At 48.5% G+C, this 17,243-nt stretch overlaps 1 protein-coding gene across 16 annotated transcripts in view; it reads left to right on the forward strand.

Moving 5' to 3' along the window:
- XPNPEP1 (X-prolyl aminopeptidase 1) overlaps positions 1 to 13,403 on the forward strand; it is a 55,872-nt gene extending 42,469 nt beyond the window's left edge. For all 16 annotated transcript variants that reach the window (XM_067024724.1, XM_067024720.1, XM_059052508.2 and 13 more), the window contains 9 exons: positions 822 to 880; positions 1,016 to 1,093; positions 2,967 to 3,038; positions 4,783 to 4,843; positions 5,900 to 5,969; positions 6,825 to 6,998; positions 7,614 to 7,690; positions 9,401 to 9,499; positions 12,840 to 13,403. In XM_067024724.1, coding sequence (XP_066880825.1) covers positions 822 to 880; positions 1,016 to 1,093; positions 2,967 to 3,038; positions 4,783 to 4,843; positions 5,900 to 5,969; positions 6,825 to 6,998; positions 7,614 to 7,690; positions 9,401 to 9,499; positions 12,840 to 12,968 — 819 coding nt within the window. In that variant the 3' untranslated portion in view covers positions 12,969 to 13,403. The remainder of the gene's footprint in view (positions 1 to 821; positions 881 to 1,015; positions 1,094 to 2,966; positions 3,039 to 4,782; positions 4,844 to 5,899; positions 5,970 to 6,824; positions 6,999 to 7,613; positions 7,691 to 9,400; positions 9,500 to 12,839) is intronic.
- The last annotated feature ends 3,840 nt before the right edge of the window (positions 13,404 to 17,243 follow it).

Below are 17,243 nucleotides of genomic sequence, written 5' to 3' on the forward strand. Positions count from 1 at the left end.
ATTTTTACATGTCTCTCACTGTACAGCTATGATTTTGTATTTTGTTTATTTTATTTACTTATCATAGTGTGAGCATTTTCCATGTGCTTTGAGGTCTTTAAAAGAAATGATTCAGGGCTTCCCTGGTGGCGCAGTGGTTGAGAGTCCGCCTGCCGATTCAGGGGACACGGGTTCGTGACCCGGTCCGGGAAGATCCCACATGCCGCGGAGCGGCTGGGCCTGTGAGCCATGGCCTCTGAGCCTGCAGGTCTGGACCCTGTGCTCCGCAATGGGAGGGGCCACAACAGTGAGAGGCCAGCATACCACACACACACACACACACACACACACACACACAAAAGATTCAAATAGAGATTGTGTTTAGTAGCTAGACTGATTTATTTACCCATTCCTCCTATTTTCAAATGTTTAGATTGTTTTAACGTTTTTTTGCACTTACCAGACACCTTGTAATAATATCTTTACATTTATCTTTTTTATTTATTTAGGATCACTTTCTTAGGATGATATCCTAGGTGGGGATGCTTTTTAATTTTTAAATTTAGGTGTATTAAGTTTTGGGAGTTTTCAGGATATAACACTGAGGGAAATAGTTGAGTGAAAAATTAAATGTATAGAAACGCTTCTACTTTTAGATGGCTTTGGTAAGAGCCTTTGGAAATTCCCTCCTTATAAAGATGAGACATATGCTGTGTCCTATAGATTGGACAGCTGGGACATGGGGATTGAGGAAAAAGTAAGCTTTTAATGTACCCCCTATAATATGTAGGAGACGGATGAATCTATCACACCCCAGTGGTTTATAAGCAACTTCCTTATAGGTGCCCAAAGGTGGCGTGACGGAGATCTCAGCTGCCGACAAAGCTGAGGAATTCCGCAGGTAAGGGATCACTGTGGGGGCCCACGAACCTTGTGCTCATTTCCTTGGCAAGTTAAATGAAGCTGGGAGGGCCCTGACTCTTGGCACAGTAAAAACCTTTAAGCCACTCTGCTCTTGTGTGTCTTTCTGTTCCAGGCAGCAGGCTGACTTTGTGGACCTGAGCTTCCCAACAATTTCCAGTACGGGACCCAACGGCGCCATCATTCACTACGCGTAAGGCATGCGGAGGAGCACGCTGCCCGGCTTTGCTGCTGCTTCTGCACAGGAGCCTGAGCAGGGGAGAGACATTATTCTACCAGAGGCCCTGGCGCCCACCTCCGTGTGTCTGTTGAGATTGTTCTTATATGGGAAATAGGACCTTGGAGGTCTTATTTTCTCTTCTTCGCTCTAAATCCCCAAGCCTCTGCCTGTTGGGAGCCAACTCCTAGGCACAGAGGTTTTGCATTGACGTTCTCGTGATGTCAGACGGGTTGTCCCTCTTTCCTTTGAGGCTGCAGTATCTGTATTCGTAATCCCTGAATCTTAGTATTTTAGTGTTTTTCTTTTCTGACAGTGGCACCCTTCTTGATGCACTAGTCCAAACGTCCTGTGAGCTCCATCACCTCCATACCAAAAAAGCTTATCAGTAGGTTGTAGAGCTCCCTGCTACGGTTGAAGTGATAATCTGTAACCTCTCTTTCCTCCCCAGCCTATGGGGGTTTGTACCACATGACCTACAAGAGCCCACGGACCCACAGAGCCACGCATCCCTGCACTGTGAGACAGAGGGGGCGCTGATGAATTTAGGACGGCTAGACCTGCCTGTAGAGGTGGTGGGAAGTGGGGCTCCAGCTTCAGCTTCGCCTGGCTTACACGGTTCTGCCTCATGTGGGCATCTTGAGTCCTTTGCTCCCCACCTGTGATGTGCGTAGTGAAGGAACACTTGGCTGTCTCACTGTGCTGCAGTGCTGTACGTGGGCACAAATTCCTGCCCCCCGCCTTGTTAATCACTTTTAGAGTTTTTAGTCTTGGGACAAATTTTGAAGCTGTTGTGTGGGAGACAGTCACAGATATGTGACTGTACAGTTCTCTCACAGTAATGCCTCTGTTCCAACGTTAAAATAGCAAAAGGGCTTCAGTTTTGTCTTATATTTAATGCAGGTGATGAATTTCCTGGTGGGATACTACTCTAGAATTTTGCATATAATTAACACAATAAATAATTTCAGACCAAGGGGGGAGAATTTTGCTTCTCCTTAGGTGTCTCTTTGTTGTGGCTGGTGGAAGCCTGTTGACAGAGAGAGTGCTGAAACTGGGCCCATGTCTGGTTGTCTTTTCTGCCAGTTGGGCTCGAGTGCCCACTTTCACCCTTATTGCCTGGAAGTGAAGGAGAACCTCTCTGAGAACCTCTCTCGGCTGCAGGGCGGAGACTTGGAATGCTCGTGTCCCTTTTAGCTTTTCCCAGTGCAGCATATTGTCTGGAAAAAGGCATGGAGAAATCAGATCACTTTAAAAAATACCTGATGTTCATTTGAAAAAAGAGCTCTAGCATAAGATGTTCATGGTCCATTCCTTTCCCCAGCAAAAATCCTGTTAGGTTTTCTCCAGACTGAGACATTGACCTTCTGCCTGTCTGGTGGTCTAGGAAGCAGGTGGGGAGGCACCTGGTGGGATTGGGCCTGAGGGAGGGAAGTGGAGGCTGAGGCAGGGGCCTGGACCGCCCCCCTGCCCCCCGAAATGACTGCGGCTGCTCTCTTCCCATTTCCCAGCTTGGTCCTGTTGCTTCTACTGATTATTATTTTTGTAGCTTTTACAATTATCTGATGAACACTTGTTTTCTTCCAGTCACAAATGGAGGAAGATACAAAGAAATATGTTATTTCCTTCTGAGCTCTCTCTCTGTTGAGGAGATAGGTTGACTGGGTCTTTAAAGAGTAGAAGGTTAATATTAGTTGAAATAATTAACCTATTGGGTAACTTTAGTTTGATATAATTTAAGGCTTACATAAATTGTTCACACAGTACAAAGAACTCTTGTATTCCTTCCTCCCAGGTTCAGGAAGCATTTACATTTGTGGAAGAATTAATTTTTAATTAACTTTCTTAGGCCGGTCCCTGAGACGAATAGGACCTTGTCTCTGGATGAGGTGTACCTCATTGACTCGGGTGCTCAGTACAAGTAAGTGAATCGGGGCTGCGTAGAGCTCGACTCCACTGAATCAAGGCAGTTGAGTAGGTGGACAAGCCAGGCTCTGGCCCAGAGTGCTCAGCTGGTCATCTCATTCTGTGCCAGCCACTGATGGACTTGCTTCCACGTCTTGTCCTTCTTTTCACCCCTTGTTGAGATAGCCCAGTTGTGGTCCTGTTCCCACAAAAGACTGTTTGATAGAAAGGTTTAGTCCTTGGCTGGAAGCTGTTAAACACTAAATAAATAACTGAAAGTCAGCTTTCAGAACCTTTGGGAAGTCCTCTGCTCCAGCCCATAACACCACCTGGCAGCTCCCCAGACTTTTAGTGGCCCCAGGGCCTTGTGAAGTGAGGGCTTAATTTTGAATGAATGAATGAGAAACGAGGGTTGTCCCTGAATTTCTCAATTTCCTTCTTCATGCCTTGCTGCTTTCGCAGTCATCATCTAGAATAGTTTCTCAGAGAAACCAAGATCTGGTTGGGTCTTGATGGGGAGCCCACAAGGAGGAGCAGGAATAGGTGTTGTCTGCACTGAGAGAGCACAAGCAAGGCCTTTCACTACTCCTTTCTCCACCGAAGCTGGGACTTTGGCTGGTGGAGATGGAAGCCACAACCTAGCCATGGGACGTGTGGGCTGGAGTTAATAAAAGCCTAGAGCTAAGTGTATTTGGATTTCTTGGGTAATGGTGTAACTTTGGTTCACTTCTAAATTTTAGCAGGATTCTAGAAGTTACTCTTTCTGTGTCAAGGGGTGGATTAGGGTGTTCTAAAAGATGCATTTGGGTATTTTTAGGGTCCAGTAAACCACTTGCCATCCTGACAGGAGGAATTAGAGTTTGAACTTCTTTTGCTAGAAACAGGTTCCTATTTACTTTGTCCACCTCCTTTTCATTCATAATACCAGGGATGGTGTCTTCCGTGACAGTCCTCACATTGTAGACCAAGAGTGTGTGTGTCAGGGCCTGACTGAGTTCACTCCCACTACACTGGGCCATCCTTGCATTCACACTTTGTCTCATTTTTTTTCTTTTAACAATTTCATTGAAATATAATTCAGCTTACTCATTTGAAATGTACAGTTGATGGTTTTTAGTTTATTCACGGAGTTGTACAACTGTCACCACAATCAATTGTAGAATATTTTCATCACCTCAAAAAAGAAACACCATTCCTGTTAGCAGTCACTTCCCACTTTCCCCTACCCAGGGAACCACTAGTATACTTTCTGTCTGTATGGATTTGCCTATTCTGGACATTTCATATAAATGGAATTATATGGCCTCAGTGGCTGACTTCCGTCACTTAGTGTAATGTCTTCCAGGTTCATCCAGGTTATAGTGTGTATCACTACTTCATTCCTTTTTATTGCTGAATAATATTTCATTGTATGTGTATACTACATTTTGTTTACTCATTAGTTGATGGACATTTAGGTTGTTTCTATGTTTTGGGTATTATGAGTAATGCTGCTATGAACATTCGTGTACAAGTTTTTGTGTGGATGTATGTTTTCGGTTCTCTTGGGGGGTTTACCTAGGAGTGGAATTGCTGGGTCCTAGGGTGACTCCATGTTTCACCTTTTAAGGAACTGTAAATTGTCTTCCAAAGTGGCTCTACTATTTTATATGTCTACCAGCAATGCATGAGGGTTCTAATTTCTCCACATCCTCATCTGTCTCATATTTGAGCAAAAGCTTATTCTGAGTGAAAACTAATTTGTCCTTCCTTTTGGAAAGGGATGGAACCACAGATGTGACTCGTACCATGCATTTTGGAACCCCTACGGCCTATGAGAAGGTAAGAGAAAACTCAAGAGGCCCTCTCTGCTCTTTGACAGTTCTCTCTTGTGAAAAGGAGTGTATACATAAGTAAAAATTATATGTGGGACAATAAAATAGCTCATTACTGTGGAATCAGGCTTATCTGCTTCATGACATCCATTTAATTAATTAATGGAGAAATTTTTTTTTTTTTTTTTGTGGTACGTGGGCCTCTCACTGTTGTGGCCTCTCCCCTTGCGGAGCACAGGATCTGGATGCGCAGGCCCAGCGGCCATGGCTCACGGGCCCAGCCGCTCCGCGGCACGTGGGATCCCCCCGGACCAGGGCACGAACCCGCATCCCCTGCATCGGCAGGCGGACTCCCAACCACTGCGCCACCAGGGAAGCCCTGGTGTGACTCTTCTTATACTGTGTTCAATCCAGGCCAGATTGAACATTGTGGGGTTTAGTCCTGACTCTGCACCTTACTGGCAAGCCACTACCCTTCCAAATAGCACTTTTCTTGTCCAGGCAGTAGAGACTAAACCCTGAGTATAGATGGTGGTGAGGTGCACAGAGGTTGAAGCAGGACTGCCTGGCTCCAAGGCCACATGCTGCCACTTATGAACTGCATGACCTGGCATTCATCTCTCTATGAAGTGGGGATGGCAAGAGTGCCTCCAACAGGAAGTGTGGGATTAAACGTACAGTGCTGTACGTATCATGCCTGGCACAGAGGAATAGCTCAGTAAGTGTTACCTAGTGTCATCAGTACTTTTTAGTACTTTTCCCCAGTCTTTCTGAGGCTCAGATGGCAGAGAGTATGGCAGAATGTTCATTACAAGGGAAAGACTGGTGGGGTCATCTCTCAGTCAGTTCTCTTTTATTAAATTGAATTTCAAGATTTTCTGGAAAATTGGTACCAAGGCCAAGGTTTTTTTCCACCACCAGATTTTTTTTCCTTTTTCCTCTGATTTTCTCTGTGGTATTGCTACAAAACCTTCAGAGGCAAGGTTTTCAAAACTACCCGAAAACTATAGGATTAAAATGTCTGTGCCAGTCCTGAACATGCCCTCTGGGTTTTCTTTGGCAGGAATGCTTCACATGTGTCCTCAAGGGCCACATAGCTGTGAGTGCAGCTGTTTTCCCGACTGGAACCAAAGGTAGGTGATTCCTTCAATCATACGGCAGGCTTTTTCTTGTTCAGGCATCAGACGTGTCTAAGTTTGGGTGGAAGAACACGTCCTTCCCTCACCATAGCAGCCCCCAGCCTACTTATGGCCCATCCTGGGCAAATGGGGGTGCTGCATGGACTGAGCTGAGAGGAACTCCAGGGAGCCAGGCTTAGGATTGGGCCCAGGGTCAGGTGTGAACCTCACTCCTGACCAATTATGGTGTCGGGTGACCCATGTGGGGTGGCTGCCAGGAGAGGGCAGCAGGGCATGAAGGCCTCAGGGCCCCAGTGGAAGTTGGTGCAGCCTCCTGTCTGCCCTTGGACCCTCACTGGGATTTATTTTACTGAGAACCTGACTTGAGACATACACTTTTTTGCATGAGGATGGGTGGGTGGGCCATTGCACAGGGAGTTGACAAGACCTGGGCCTTGAGTCTGCTTAGGCTGGGCTAGCACTCATCTCCCTGGGCACCACTTTCCTCATGCTTGCAGTCTGGTTAGAATCTCATCTTGTAATTCTGAAACTGTAGGGTCCCAGCACTGGGAAGGGAACCTCCATGTCATCTACTGCAGCCCTTACCTGCTACAGGCGACCATTCCTCACCGGCATCCTCCAGCTTTAGACTGAGCTCTGACTGGTGGGGGAGCTGCCCTCCTCAGGAGCTCTGACTGTTAGAAAGTTCTTCTTTGTGTTGGGCTGAAACCTGAATCCTCCAGTAACTTTTACCCGCTGGTTTCTGTTTCACCTTCTGGAGCCAAACATAACAAATGTAATCTCCAAAGTGCTTTGCAAGTTGAAAAGTACTGTACAGAATCACCAAGTGGTTCTTAATATGTCTTTCAGGCCACCTTCTTGACTCCTTTGCCCGCTCAGCTTTATGGGATTCTGGCTTGGATTACCTGCATGGGACGGGACACGGTGTTGGGTCTTTTCTGAATGTTCATGAGGGTCCTTGTGGCATCAGTTATAAAACATTCTCTGATGAGCCCTTGGAGGCCGGCATGATTGTCACTGATGGTAGGTGTCTCTCACCTAGAGGGTGTGCGTGGGTCCTCTGGCCTTTCTGAAAGCTCTTTGTTGTTTCTTATATTTTAATTATTATAAAGTAAATTGGAAATAATTTCCCCTTCCTGAATTAAACAAAAACAACAACCTTTTTTGATTATAAAAGTGATATTCATTGTAGAAGAAGTGAGACTATGGAACGGTATAAAGAAGAAAGTGAAAATCATTTGTAATCCAGACACCGAGAGGAAACATGACTTAATATTTTGCTATATTAGCTTCTTGTCTTTTCCCATATCATTACCACATATTTGTGAATGTATTTTTCTCCCTGCATCATTGTGTCTTATGGATATGCCCCCTAAGTTATTTGGGGGATCCTCTGTTATTGTACTCCCTACCCTGCAGCCAGTTCTCAGGAACTTCTGAGCCTTTCTCCGTCTGGACCTCAAGTGCCTATTAAAAGTGCCCCGCGGGAGGAGGCGTCTCTGGGCTCTTACACCCACATTGAGTGGCGCTTCATCTGTTTCTCCTCTCGGGGAAGCGCTGTCATCCCAGGAGTGCAAGCTTCTCTGTGCTTATCTTCATCGTGGGCTACTTCTCATTTTGGGGTTTGGTTTGTTTTAGAGCCAGGGTATTATGAAGACGGGGCTTTCGGAATTCGCATTGAGAATGTTGTCCTGGTGGTGCCTGTGAAGACCAAGGTGAGTAATTAGGTTTTTGTTTTTAAAATTCCCTTATTCCTTAATGGGGGAGGATGAGGACTTTTGTCCTTGGAACCAAGAGCATGTCATTCTGGGGCCAAAATGGAGCCTCCTTCCCCTGATAGTGGTGTCTCTCCTGGAATTCATTCTCCTCTGCAAAGCCAGAAGGAAAATCCTTAGTGAACTGGGACCCTGAATTGGACCTCATGGAGCCCCAGGCAGCCAGCCCCCTGCTTGATGTTAGTTGGGGCTCCGAGTTTACTGGAGGCAGCTTCGTGTCGTGAAGCCTCCTCTGGTGTGGGGGAGGGGTGCTAGCTGAAAGGCCCCTTCCAGACACTGAAGCAGAATCTCCAGGGCTGGGGCCCGGGAACTATTTTCTTTTTTTAAAAGAGAATCTGTACATTCTTTTATTTTTATAAATTTATTTATTTTTGGCTGTGTTGGGTCTTCGTTTCTGTGTGTGGGCTTTCTCTAGTTGTGGTGAGCAGGGGCCACTCTTCATCGTGGTGCGCGAGCCTCTCACTATCGCGGCCTAGCTTTTTGCGGAGCACAGGCTCCAGACGTGCAGGCTCAGTAGTTGTGGCTCACGCGCCCAGTTGCCCCGTGGCATGTGGGATCTTCCCAGACCAGGTCTCGAACCCATGTCGCCTGCACTGGCAGGCAGATTGTCAACCACTGCGCCGCCAGGGAAGCCCCAGGGAACTATTTTCAACAAATGCCCCAGATGATTTTTGTCAGGTAAAGCTGAGGAGGCCCGAGTTACCCCTGGGTAGGGCCCCACAGGTGTGTCACCCTCTCCCTGTCACATTACCAAGAGTTTGCGGGCTTTAGGTGCTGGGCTTGACCTAGAAGACCTGCTTGCTCCTCCTCCATGGGTGATTTTGGAAATGGAACCGTTGGAGGGAGGTGGCTTCCTAAGTCTCCAGGGACGCTGACTGCAGGGGTCTGCTCTCCGCTTGCACACTGATGTCACTCTTCTTGAGAGTGGCCTCTCCCCTCACTCCCAGAGGCCCCGCCAGCAACAGAGACCCAGCGTGCTCTGTGTGCCCTGGCCACTCCATGCCACGTGCACTGGACAGACCTGTTACCTGTCATCTGATGGGCCTGGCTTGGTCAAGGCAGGTTGCATGGTTGATGTCAAAAAAAGGGACCTGCTGAGATATGGGTTCGTGCCCCGGTCCAGGAAGATCCCACATGCCGCAGAGCGGCTGGGCCCGTGAGCCATGGCCACTGCGCCTGTGCGTCCGGAGCCTGTGCTCCGTAATGGGAGAGGCCACAACAGTGAGAGGCCCGCGTACCGCAAAAAAAAAAAAAAAAAGGGGCGGGGGGACCTGCTGGGGGACTTACGCGTTAGCAGAGGCTCGAGAACCAAAACCAGAGATCCCCCTGCTTCCAGACACCCTCTGTGCCTCTTCTCCATCACAGCAGGCAGGAGTCTGTGGACCTGCTGCTGGGAGCCCCTCAGCACTCTTTGGCTTTTCCTGGTGGCACAGGCTGTTGTTTGCACAGTGGAGCAGCTCTTGGAAAGTGGCATCCGCTGTGTTCATCGTGTCTCCCGTGTCTATTAAAAATGGTGACCAGCTAACCACGTCTCAATTCCTAGTTACACCCGGCTCTGAGGGATGGTCCTGTCAGGTGGGAGTGACCTCGTGGCAGGTCATTGTGGTAAAGAGGAGTAAAAAAGCTTCTGTTTTCTTCCTTCTCCCACAGTATAACTTCAGTAACCGGGGAAGCCTGACCTTTGACCCTCTAACGTTGGTTCCGATACAGACCAAAATGATAGATGTGGACTCTCTTACAGACAAAGAGGTAACGAGGAAGCCTTGGGGGAGGGCAGAAGCGTGTGGGGTGGAGAGCGGCCCTACGTTCTCCCCTCGCTGTCACTTTTAAGTTAGAGCCTAGGCCAGCTGAGTTGAAAAATCCTAGGTCTCCTGAGGACAGGAGGTGCTCTTCCTGTATTTTTGGGTCTCGAGGTAGATATAGCCCTGCTCTCCTCACTGCTGGGGATGGTGGGGCTTCACAGGGGGGAATGAATAGTGTGCTGTTGCTTTCCAGGAGGACCAGAGCCATAGCTGCCCTGAGGCGTGTTTAGCAAACATGGGCATGTGTCTTCCCTGCATTTTTGTGGGTGGGTGGGGCCATTGCACACACCATGTTGTTTTCTTGTGTTGCGTGAAATGTTAAGGAACTGAGAAGCAAACGCTATTACCACATGCCGAGTTTTGTCACAGGCAGGGAGAGAGGTGGTCGCTCTGGGCTCTGAAACCCGTCACAGAGCAGACACACAGCAGTGCTCACCTGTCAGGCTCCGAGGGTGACAGGTCTTGGAACCCCTGCAAATCCCAGCACGGGTCCCCAGGCTCGTGAGGCCAGGTGAGGCGGCAGGCCCAGGAACCTGGAGTGAGGCTTGAGGGATCAGGCAGGTGATCGAGGTCAGAGCAGGGACAAGGGTCCAAACAGGGTGGAACCACCACCACCCTGTCTGTCTGCTGTGAAGTGGTCAGGCCCAAGTCAGGAAGACAGAAGCCAGAAGGACACAAATTCCAGAGCCAGGCAGGCAGTCAGAAGTCCAGCAGAAAGCAAATGCCTGGCAGAAGCCAAAGGCAGGACCAGCGTGGTGCATCACTCTAGGAATGAGAAGTTTTTGTTACCAGAGGCAGCCACTGGCCTCATCCCAGGGGCTTTTGAGGCAGAAACGCACCCTCAGTGGAGCCTGCGTGGGCCCTGTGCTTGTTGGCACTAGAGGAAAGCACCTCTGAGGGCTGAGGAGCCCCCGTGGAACGGGCTCCTCCCGGCCAGAAGCTCCCTCTCTGCCTCATGCAGCTCACAGATGGGTGACAGAGGAGGGTCATCCACTTGCTGCTTCGATCGCCTCTGTGCTTGGGCACCTCATCTTGACCGTCAGTGCCTCGATTCAGCCAAATGTTCCCGCTCACAGCACCCGAACAAGCCCTGCTGATGCTGGTTTATTCGGGCTGCAGATGGATACAGAAGGGGAAGCAGCCTGTCAGCAGCACAGTGGCAGGTGTGTCTTTTCAGTGGGAAGAGTATCTCCTGTGGCCGTGGGGCCCTTCTCCGGTCCCCACAGGGCTGGCTTAGGTGAGAGGGGCTGACAGCACAGAAGTGAGCATGCAGCCACCCTGCTTACAGCCCTCCGCCCAAGGAACCAGTCTCTTCTTGTGGCCCTCGAGCACAGCTTCCAGGGCCTTAGCAAGGGACCCTCTACTAGTAAGTCACTGTGCCCTCTTGGAAGCCCAAGGCTGTGGCTTCTGCCAGGTGATTCCAGGTCACATAGGCCTTGCTGTCCGCATGAAGTGTACCAGTCAGGAGACACTCCTCCCATGTGACCTTCCACTTTATCCAGGGAAATAGCGCACGAGGAAGGTTAAGCGAGGCCATTTTTCCTTGAGGGAGAGAGTCTTTTTAACCTGTGACTCCCGCGTGACATTGGACAAAGACCAGTGCTCTCTGCCTGGTCCAGTGTTCATTACTGTACCTTATATACCCCAATCACTGAACTATTCTTTTAGCCAATTAGTTTTTATAGGACAGATAATGTCTTCTTACCTTGGAATCATTAGCAAGTTTCCACAAATTACAAGTAGAGGGCAGTATTTAACATTCCAAGCAGAGTGTAGTTATTATCTCTTTAAGCAAAAGTGTTCATTTCCCATATACCACTCAGTAAATCTAAGGCTTCATTCTGTCTTAAGGCATAGTAATACCCCACAGCAAGATTCTGTCTGTTGGGCTTTTAAAGTATCAGTCATTGCCCTTTACCGTCTCCCAAATAGTCTCAGTAGAAACTTTAGGGAGTTTCTGGGTTAGGTCTGCATTCCCATCGATTTGTCACCAGGTGGCAGCAGAGGACTTTGGTTGGACATGAATGTGGGTGCTGCAGGCTGCCAAGGCCTTTGTGACGTGTTGCTCCAGCCCCCTGCGGGTGCCCCAGCTTGCCCCGACCAAAAGGGTCTTGGGAGTGTCTCTGTGGCCCCAGGCTTGCTCCTGTCTACACTGTTGAGCTGCTTTGGACGGCAGGCTGCCTTACAGCCCTGCCTGGCCTTGCTGCTGACATGCAGCCGTTTGCTTGCGTTTGATATCCCACCCCTCTTCCCCACCTCCCAGAAAGACTAGTAGGCTCTTCTCAGTGGGCATAGGAGCACCAGTTGGGTCAGAGTCATTGGCGACACCACCCCGTCTGTCTGATGTGATGTGGTCAGGCCCCCTTGGGGGCAGTGGAGAGCATGGGTTGTCGTCCTCTTGGCAGAACTTGCTTCCCTCCAGCCCACATCGTCCCTCACTCCTCACCCGGAGGAGATGGGCAGAACCCTTGTCATCAGGTTCAGCGCATCAGGACCCCCCGCCCCGACACACACACACACACACACACACACGCACACCCCACACATGCACATACACACACACACACCCCATCAGGCTCCACACCACACACACACCCCCCACACACACCCACACACCCACCCATCAGGCTCCATACTTTTACCTCTTCTTTATCTCCTGGTGTGGTGGCCCTGTTCATTTGAGGCTCTGAAAGTCACGCTTACTCCCAACCCCAACCTGCAGCAGCACAGGCCTTGACCTCCAAAGGCTTTAGGCGCATCTAGACGGCCACACTCACAAGACCCTCACCGGCTTGACTGATCCTAGTTTATTCAGCTTTGTAGGCGGATACGGGATAGGAAACTCAGCACGTTGGTAGGACAGCTTCAGGTGTGTCTTCACAGCAGTTGAGGCAACCAGGGTGGGTGCAGGAGCTGTGAGACCCCTGCCCCCACTCTCTCGTCATGGCTTCCAGGGGTGCTGTTGAGGGGGACACCCGATTACAAGTTACTCTGCATTCAGGGAAGCCTAGAGCCACGGCTTGCCGTCAGGCTTCGTGGTTCCCTCACAGTCCACATGCAGTAGATGGTTCCAGGAGCATTTTCACCATCAGCCATGTGGCCTCGTCCCATCTGTTTCCAGGGAGGTAGAACACAAGGAGGTCGCTTGTCCATGAGCAGGGAGAAAGGGCTTTGTGCTCCTTTACTCTCATCCTGTGATCTCAGCACATGGGCCCTCACTGCTCGCTGCGCAGCCTTTGGTGAAGGTGTGATGGTGAGACCATATCTGTATTCCTTCCCTCTTGCAGTGCGACTGGCTCAACAACTACCACCTGACCTGCAGGGACGTGATCGGGAAGGAACTGCAAAAACAGGGCCGCCAGGAAGCCCTCGAGTGGCTCATCAGAGAGACGCAGCCCATCTCCAAACGGCATTAATACCTCCCTGTTTTTGTTTTTTTTTTTTTTGAACGCTCTGGGGAAAGGAAGCAGCCTGGCCCACCCCTGACATCTTTTCCCTTTCTCTCCTTCTTCCTTACCTTCCCGTTTTACTTTTAGACTCTGAGAAGAACTGAAAGTCTTCTTATCCTCTTTGATATTTTCTTGCAAACACTTGATCTTTTATGAATTTTTAAAAAATTGTTGAGGATGAGCCAAGAATACATTGCTGCCCCAGAAGGAGGATCGCCACAAAGCCAAAAGCTTGGTCGGGGGGTGCGCGCCCCGAGCCGCTGCAGGGAGTCCTCTGGCCAGTGATGGTGAAGCACTGAGCGCTCCGTGACAGTCACGTCCCAGGTGCTAGCCCCGTGTTCACGACCCCCTTCATGCGCACGAGACTGTATTTATGACCAGTGAATAAAATGTCAGAACGTGCTTCATCTCCGCCGTCTCTCTTCTTCCGGCACCATCCACCCTGTGTGTGGGGTGGGCTCAAGTCCAGGGCACGTTTTCTAGGTGGAAGGACCCCTTTGAGGAGAGATTCCCTGGCCTCCCTGCATATTTTCTGACTTAATTTCAAGCCTCTTAGTCTTTTCTCTAGAAAACCTAATATTTTGTAGAGTATTCTTATTATAAGTTCTTCTTTCCTGATTTTAAAATGTCATTGATATTAAAAAAAACACAACAAAAAATCATGTCGAAAATGGCAGTCTACTATGGTCTACCCTACAGTGGATGGTGCAGGCATCTCATTGTCTCACTACTTACAGACAGTGGTCTTTGGCAGGTGCCTGCTACTCCCTATCCTCAGGCTTCCTCTGGACTTGCACATGTGGGGCGGCCTGAAGGGCCGGCAGAGCTCATGCCTCTGAGGCCTCAGACCACGATGGCTGGGCATGGGAAAACGGGCTCCTCTTCCCTCGGCTGGGATGTCCGAGGTGTGGTCTACACTGCCTCCTGGGGTTTCTCAGTGGGACTGAGTCCCCCTTGCCCACTGTGGGAACTTGTTCAATAACACACCCTTTATTTTCTTCCTTCCCTTCTGCGTCTTACTTTCCCTTTCTCCCACCAGTGTTTCCTGGAGCCATCTCCCATTAAACCACTTACATGCAAATCCTTGTCTTTGGGTCTGCTTCTTTAGGAACCCAAGTCATACCCCATAGGTATAACCACTATTTGCTATGTATTTTTGCCAATTTCTTTGTATTTAGCATTCAGTAGTATATAGAAAAAGTATGTGTGCATGGATAAAAGAATATTTATGCACACATACACATCATATGCACAGACATTGGGCCATTCTGTACATATGCAATTTCCTTTTTTAACTTGGCAATATATCCAAGTTATTTTTTTCACATTGGTACCTATAGATCCAATTATTTTTAATGACTGTAGACTATTCTATTGCATGACTGTCTTCTTTTTAAAACCAGTCTCATTAAATCTCAAACCACATCTTTGACTTGGACGGCTGTGAAAGGTAAGTAGAAGCATACTTTGGCCTTTCACCAAAGCACGGTTGGCAAGGTCCAATGCTCATTACTTTCTCCACCTGGGGAGCAGCAAATGAAATGAACTAATCTGTATTTACCATTCAGATCCAGGGTAGCAGCAAAGAAAACTTTACTGGCAGGGTGAGCCTAAATTGACAGAGTACCTAAAAATGGACTTGTCAACATTTACACCACCCCTCCTGCCTTCTTTCAGGGATCATTGATTCCAGCTTGCTATGTGGGAGGAAGCAAGAGAGACAGCTAGTTCTCAGGTTATATTTGTAACAAGGCCAGGAAAACGTAGGAGTGGTGCCTCACAATCACATATATTTTGATCCACCAAAGATCAGTCCTTGAATGCCTTTGGTTCACCCTTGCTCATATTTCTAATATGTTCCCTAAGATTGGACTTAAAAGAGACATTTCTCCTCAGATGGTAGAACTTACTAATCGTGTTTCTTATCCATCAGCTCTCTAAAAGGCAGAAGCCCTCCCCTTGAGGAATCAGACCGTCTTCTCTGTGACATCCCGAAGCTTCCCCTTTCTCAGGAAATGGGAGCCGTGAATTGCAGCTGATCTGGAGTTTAAACAGACTAACTCAAGTGTGACGGCAACTCCAGTGTGTGTTCACCAGGCTGTTAAGCCTGTCACTTCCCAAGGCAGCCTCAGAGCAAAGTTTGATTTAATTGGCTCACGCTTGAGAAGCAAAGTTTCCTGGTGCTGAAGCTTTTTCCTGCCTGGACTTGCATGTCCTGGCATGAGGTCCAAGAGCCCTGAACTAGGTGAGATGGCCCCAGAAAGACCGAGGACCAAAATAAGACTGTAATGTGCAAAAGCTCAGGGGGATGACGGGGAGATACAAATGTGGATCAAAAGAATCACTCTTCTTTAAATAAATGATTAAAAAACCAGTTTGGGTGCAAAAGCAAGCATTATGCTAAATTTGTGGAGGAATTCCAGGGAAGCTGCTCTTGTGTCTTTGTCTTGCTTCCTTTATCCTCTCTTGAAGTTTCATGTACAAGATAGGATTCAAAAAAGGGTACGGATGTGGAGCCTCTACTGTGACTACCCCAGGGGCTGACTTCCAGAAGCTTGTTCACCCTCTGGTAAGAAATCCATCTGTGTCGCTTGTCCTGTGATGAGAGGGGCCCCGTCCCACCATCCTCGCTGTCAGCCCTTGTCTGGCCTGAGGGCTGTGCCCGGCATCTAGCCACCCAGCAGTAGCAATCATTTCTTATCAGATAGGAGGGGCGGTTGTGAAAGGAGCCATCCTTGTACTCACAAGCCGAGAAGGAGGGTTTGCCCTTGGTGTTTCCCAGCAGGTGGGGATTTATACCAGCAATGACATGAAGACTCACATGCAGCCCTTTGTGACACCTTTCAAGTGATGTCTTTCCAGCAACAGCTTGAGCACTGTTGGCTCCTAGGGGGAGACAGAAGCAGGTAACGGGAGGGCTGGGAGAGGGCAGGAGGGGTGCTTAGCAATTTTAATGCCCGTACCGTGGTCGCTGGTTCCTGAAAGCAGTTGGGAGTGCACAGAGTGAGAAATACATAGGATCAGAATTTGAAAACAAAATGCAAAATCTGGCAAGGTGGTGGCCGCAGTGCCATAGCTTTTGAATCTCTTCAAATCACTTCATAAAAACACAGAGAAGCCAGGATAGCAAACTAAAACTCATGGATGAGGTTTATACCAAATATAGGGCCCCACAAACTCTTAGTGTGAGCTGGTCCAGGGTATGACTGTTGTCAGCAGCTGTGCAGGAGGAAACTAAAGGAAGCAATGGGGTGTGTGATGGACCTGAGAACCCCAAAATAACCATCAGAAAAAATTACTGTATTTTAAAGAAAGAAATCCTTTAGTAGTCAGGATAGTAGAAAAAGTATAAGACTGCCATTAGTTTTCACAGCAACATTTTAGGGCAGAAGAAATGGAATAACAAGTGGCTGTGGTTACAAGCATGTTTGTCATAGTTCATCAAAGCCTCGATTTTCTTTCATGTGTTTTGTATCTGTGCTAGATTTAATAATAATTAAGTTAAAAAAACCTAACAGTGGCCAGGTGGGCAAGGTTAGAGCTGGTGGGATTGGCCCATGATGGTGGGGGAGGGGAGAGGCGGTACCATCTAACAGCTGATTGGCCATGTGATGAAGGCTCTCAGGAGGAGTGTTAAAACATGATTTTAAAGAGGAGCTGAAACGTGTGTGTGTGTGTGTGTGTGTGAGTGTGTGTGTGTGTGTGACATATTCTAGTTTTTAAACATTCATAACCAAAGTAATGCACCTTGCGGACAGGCATGTAGCCTCTACCGGCAGCCTTGAGGCCAGGTGACCACTGCTGAATGAGGTGATGACTGCCTACTGTATGCACCATGTATTCGCTGTGCATCCTCAGGCAAGAACACAACCTCTCTGAGCCCCCACTTCCCTCTCTGTAAAGTTAGTGGTGGCATCTCCCTGTCATTTGGTTGTGAGGCCCGAATGAGAAAGCTACTGCAGAGTGTGTCCCCAAACGTTAACTCAGCGTGTACACACCCATGTCTTCCAACCGAACTTTGTTTTTTCAATGGCAGTTTTATTGAGATACAGTTCACATGCCATACAATTCACCTACTGAAAGGGAGACATGTTGGTGCTGGTGCTTTCTTGATCTCTCCAGAAGGTGTCAAAGAAGGTTTTCACACAGAGACATTGTGACTGTAAGATGCATCCTCATTTCTGAGTTGTTAGAATGTGAAACTCCATGTGGATTCCATCCTCTGCAACAGGAAGTATCAAT

This window comes from Kogia breviceps, chromosome 2 (assembly GCF_026419965.1).
Source record: "Kogia breviceps isolate mKogBre1 chromosome 2, mKogBre1 haplotype 1, whole genome shotgun sequence".
NCBI lineage: Eukaryota > Metazoa > Chordata > Mammalia > Artiodactyla > Physeteridae > Kogia > Kogia breviceps.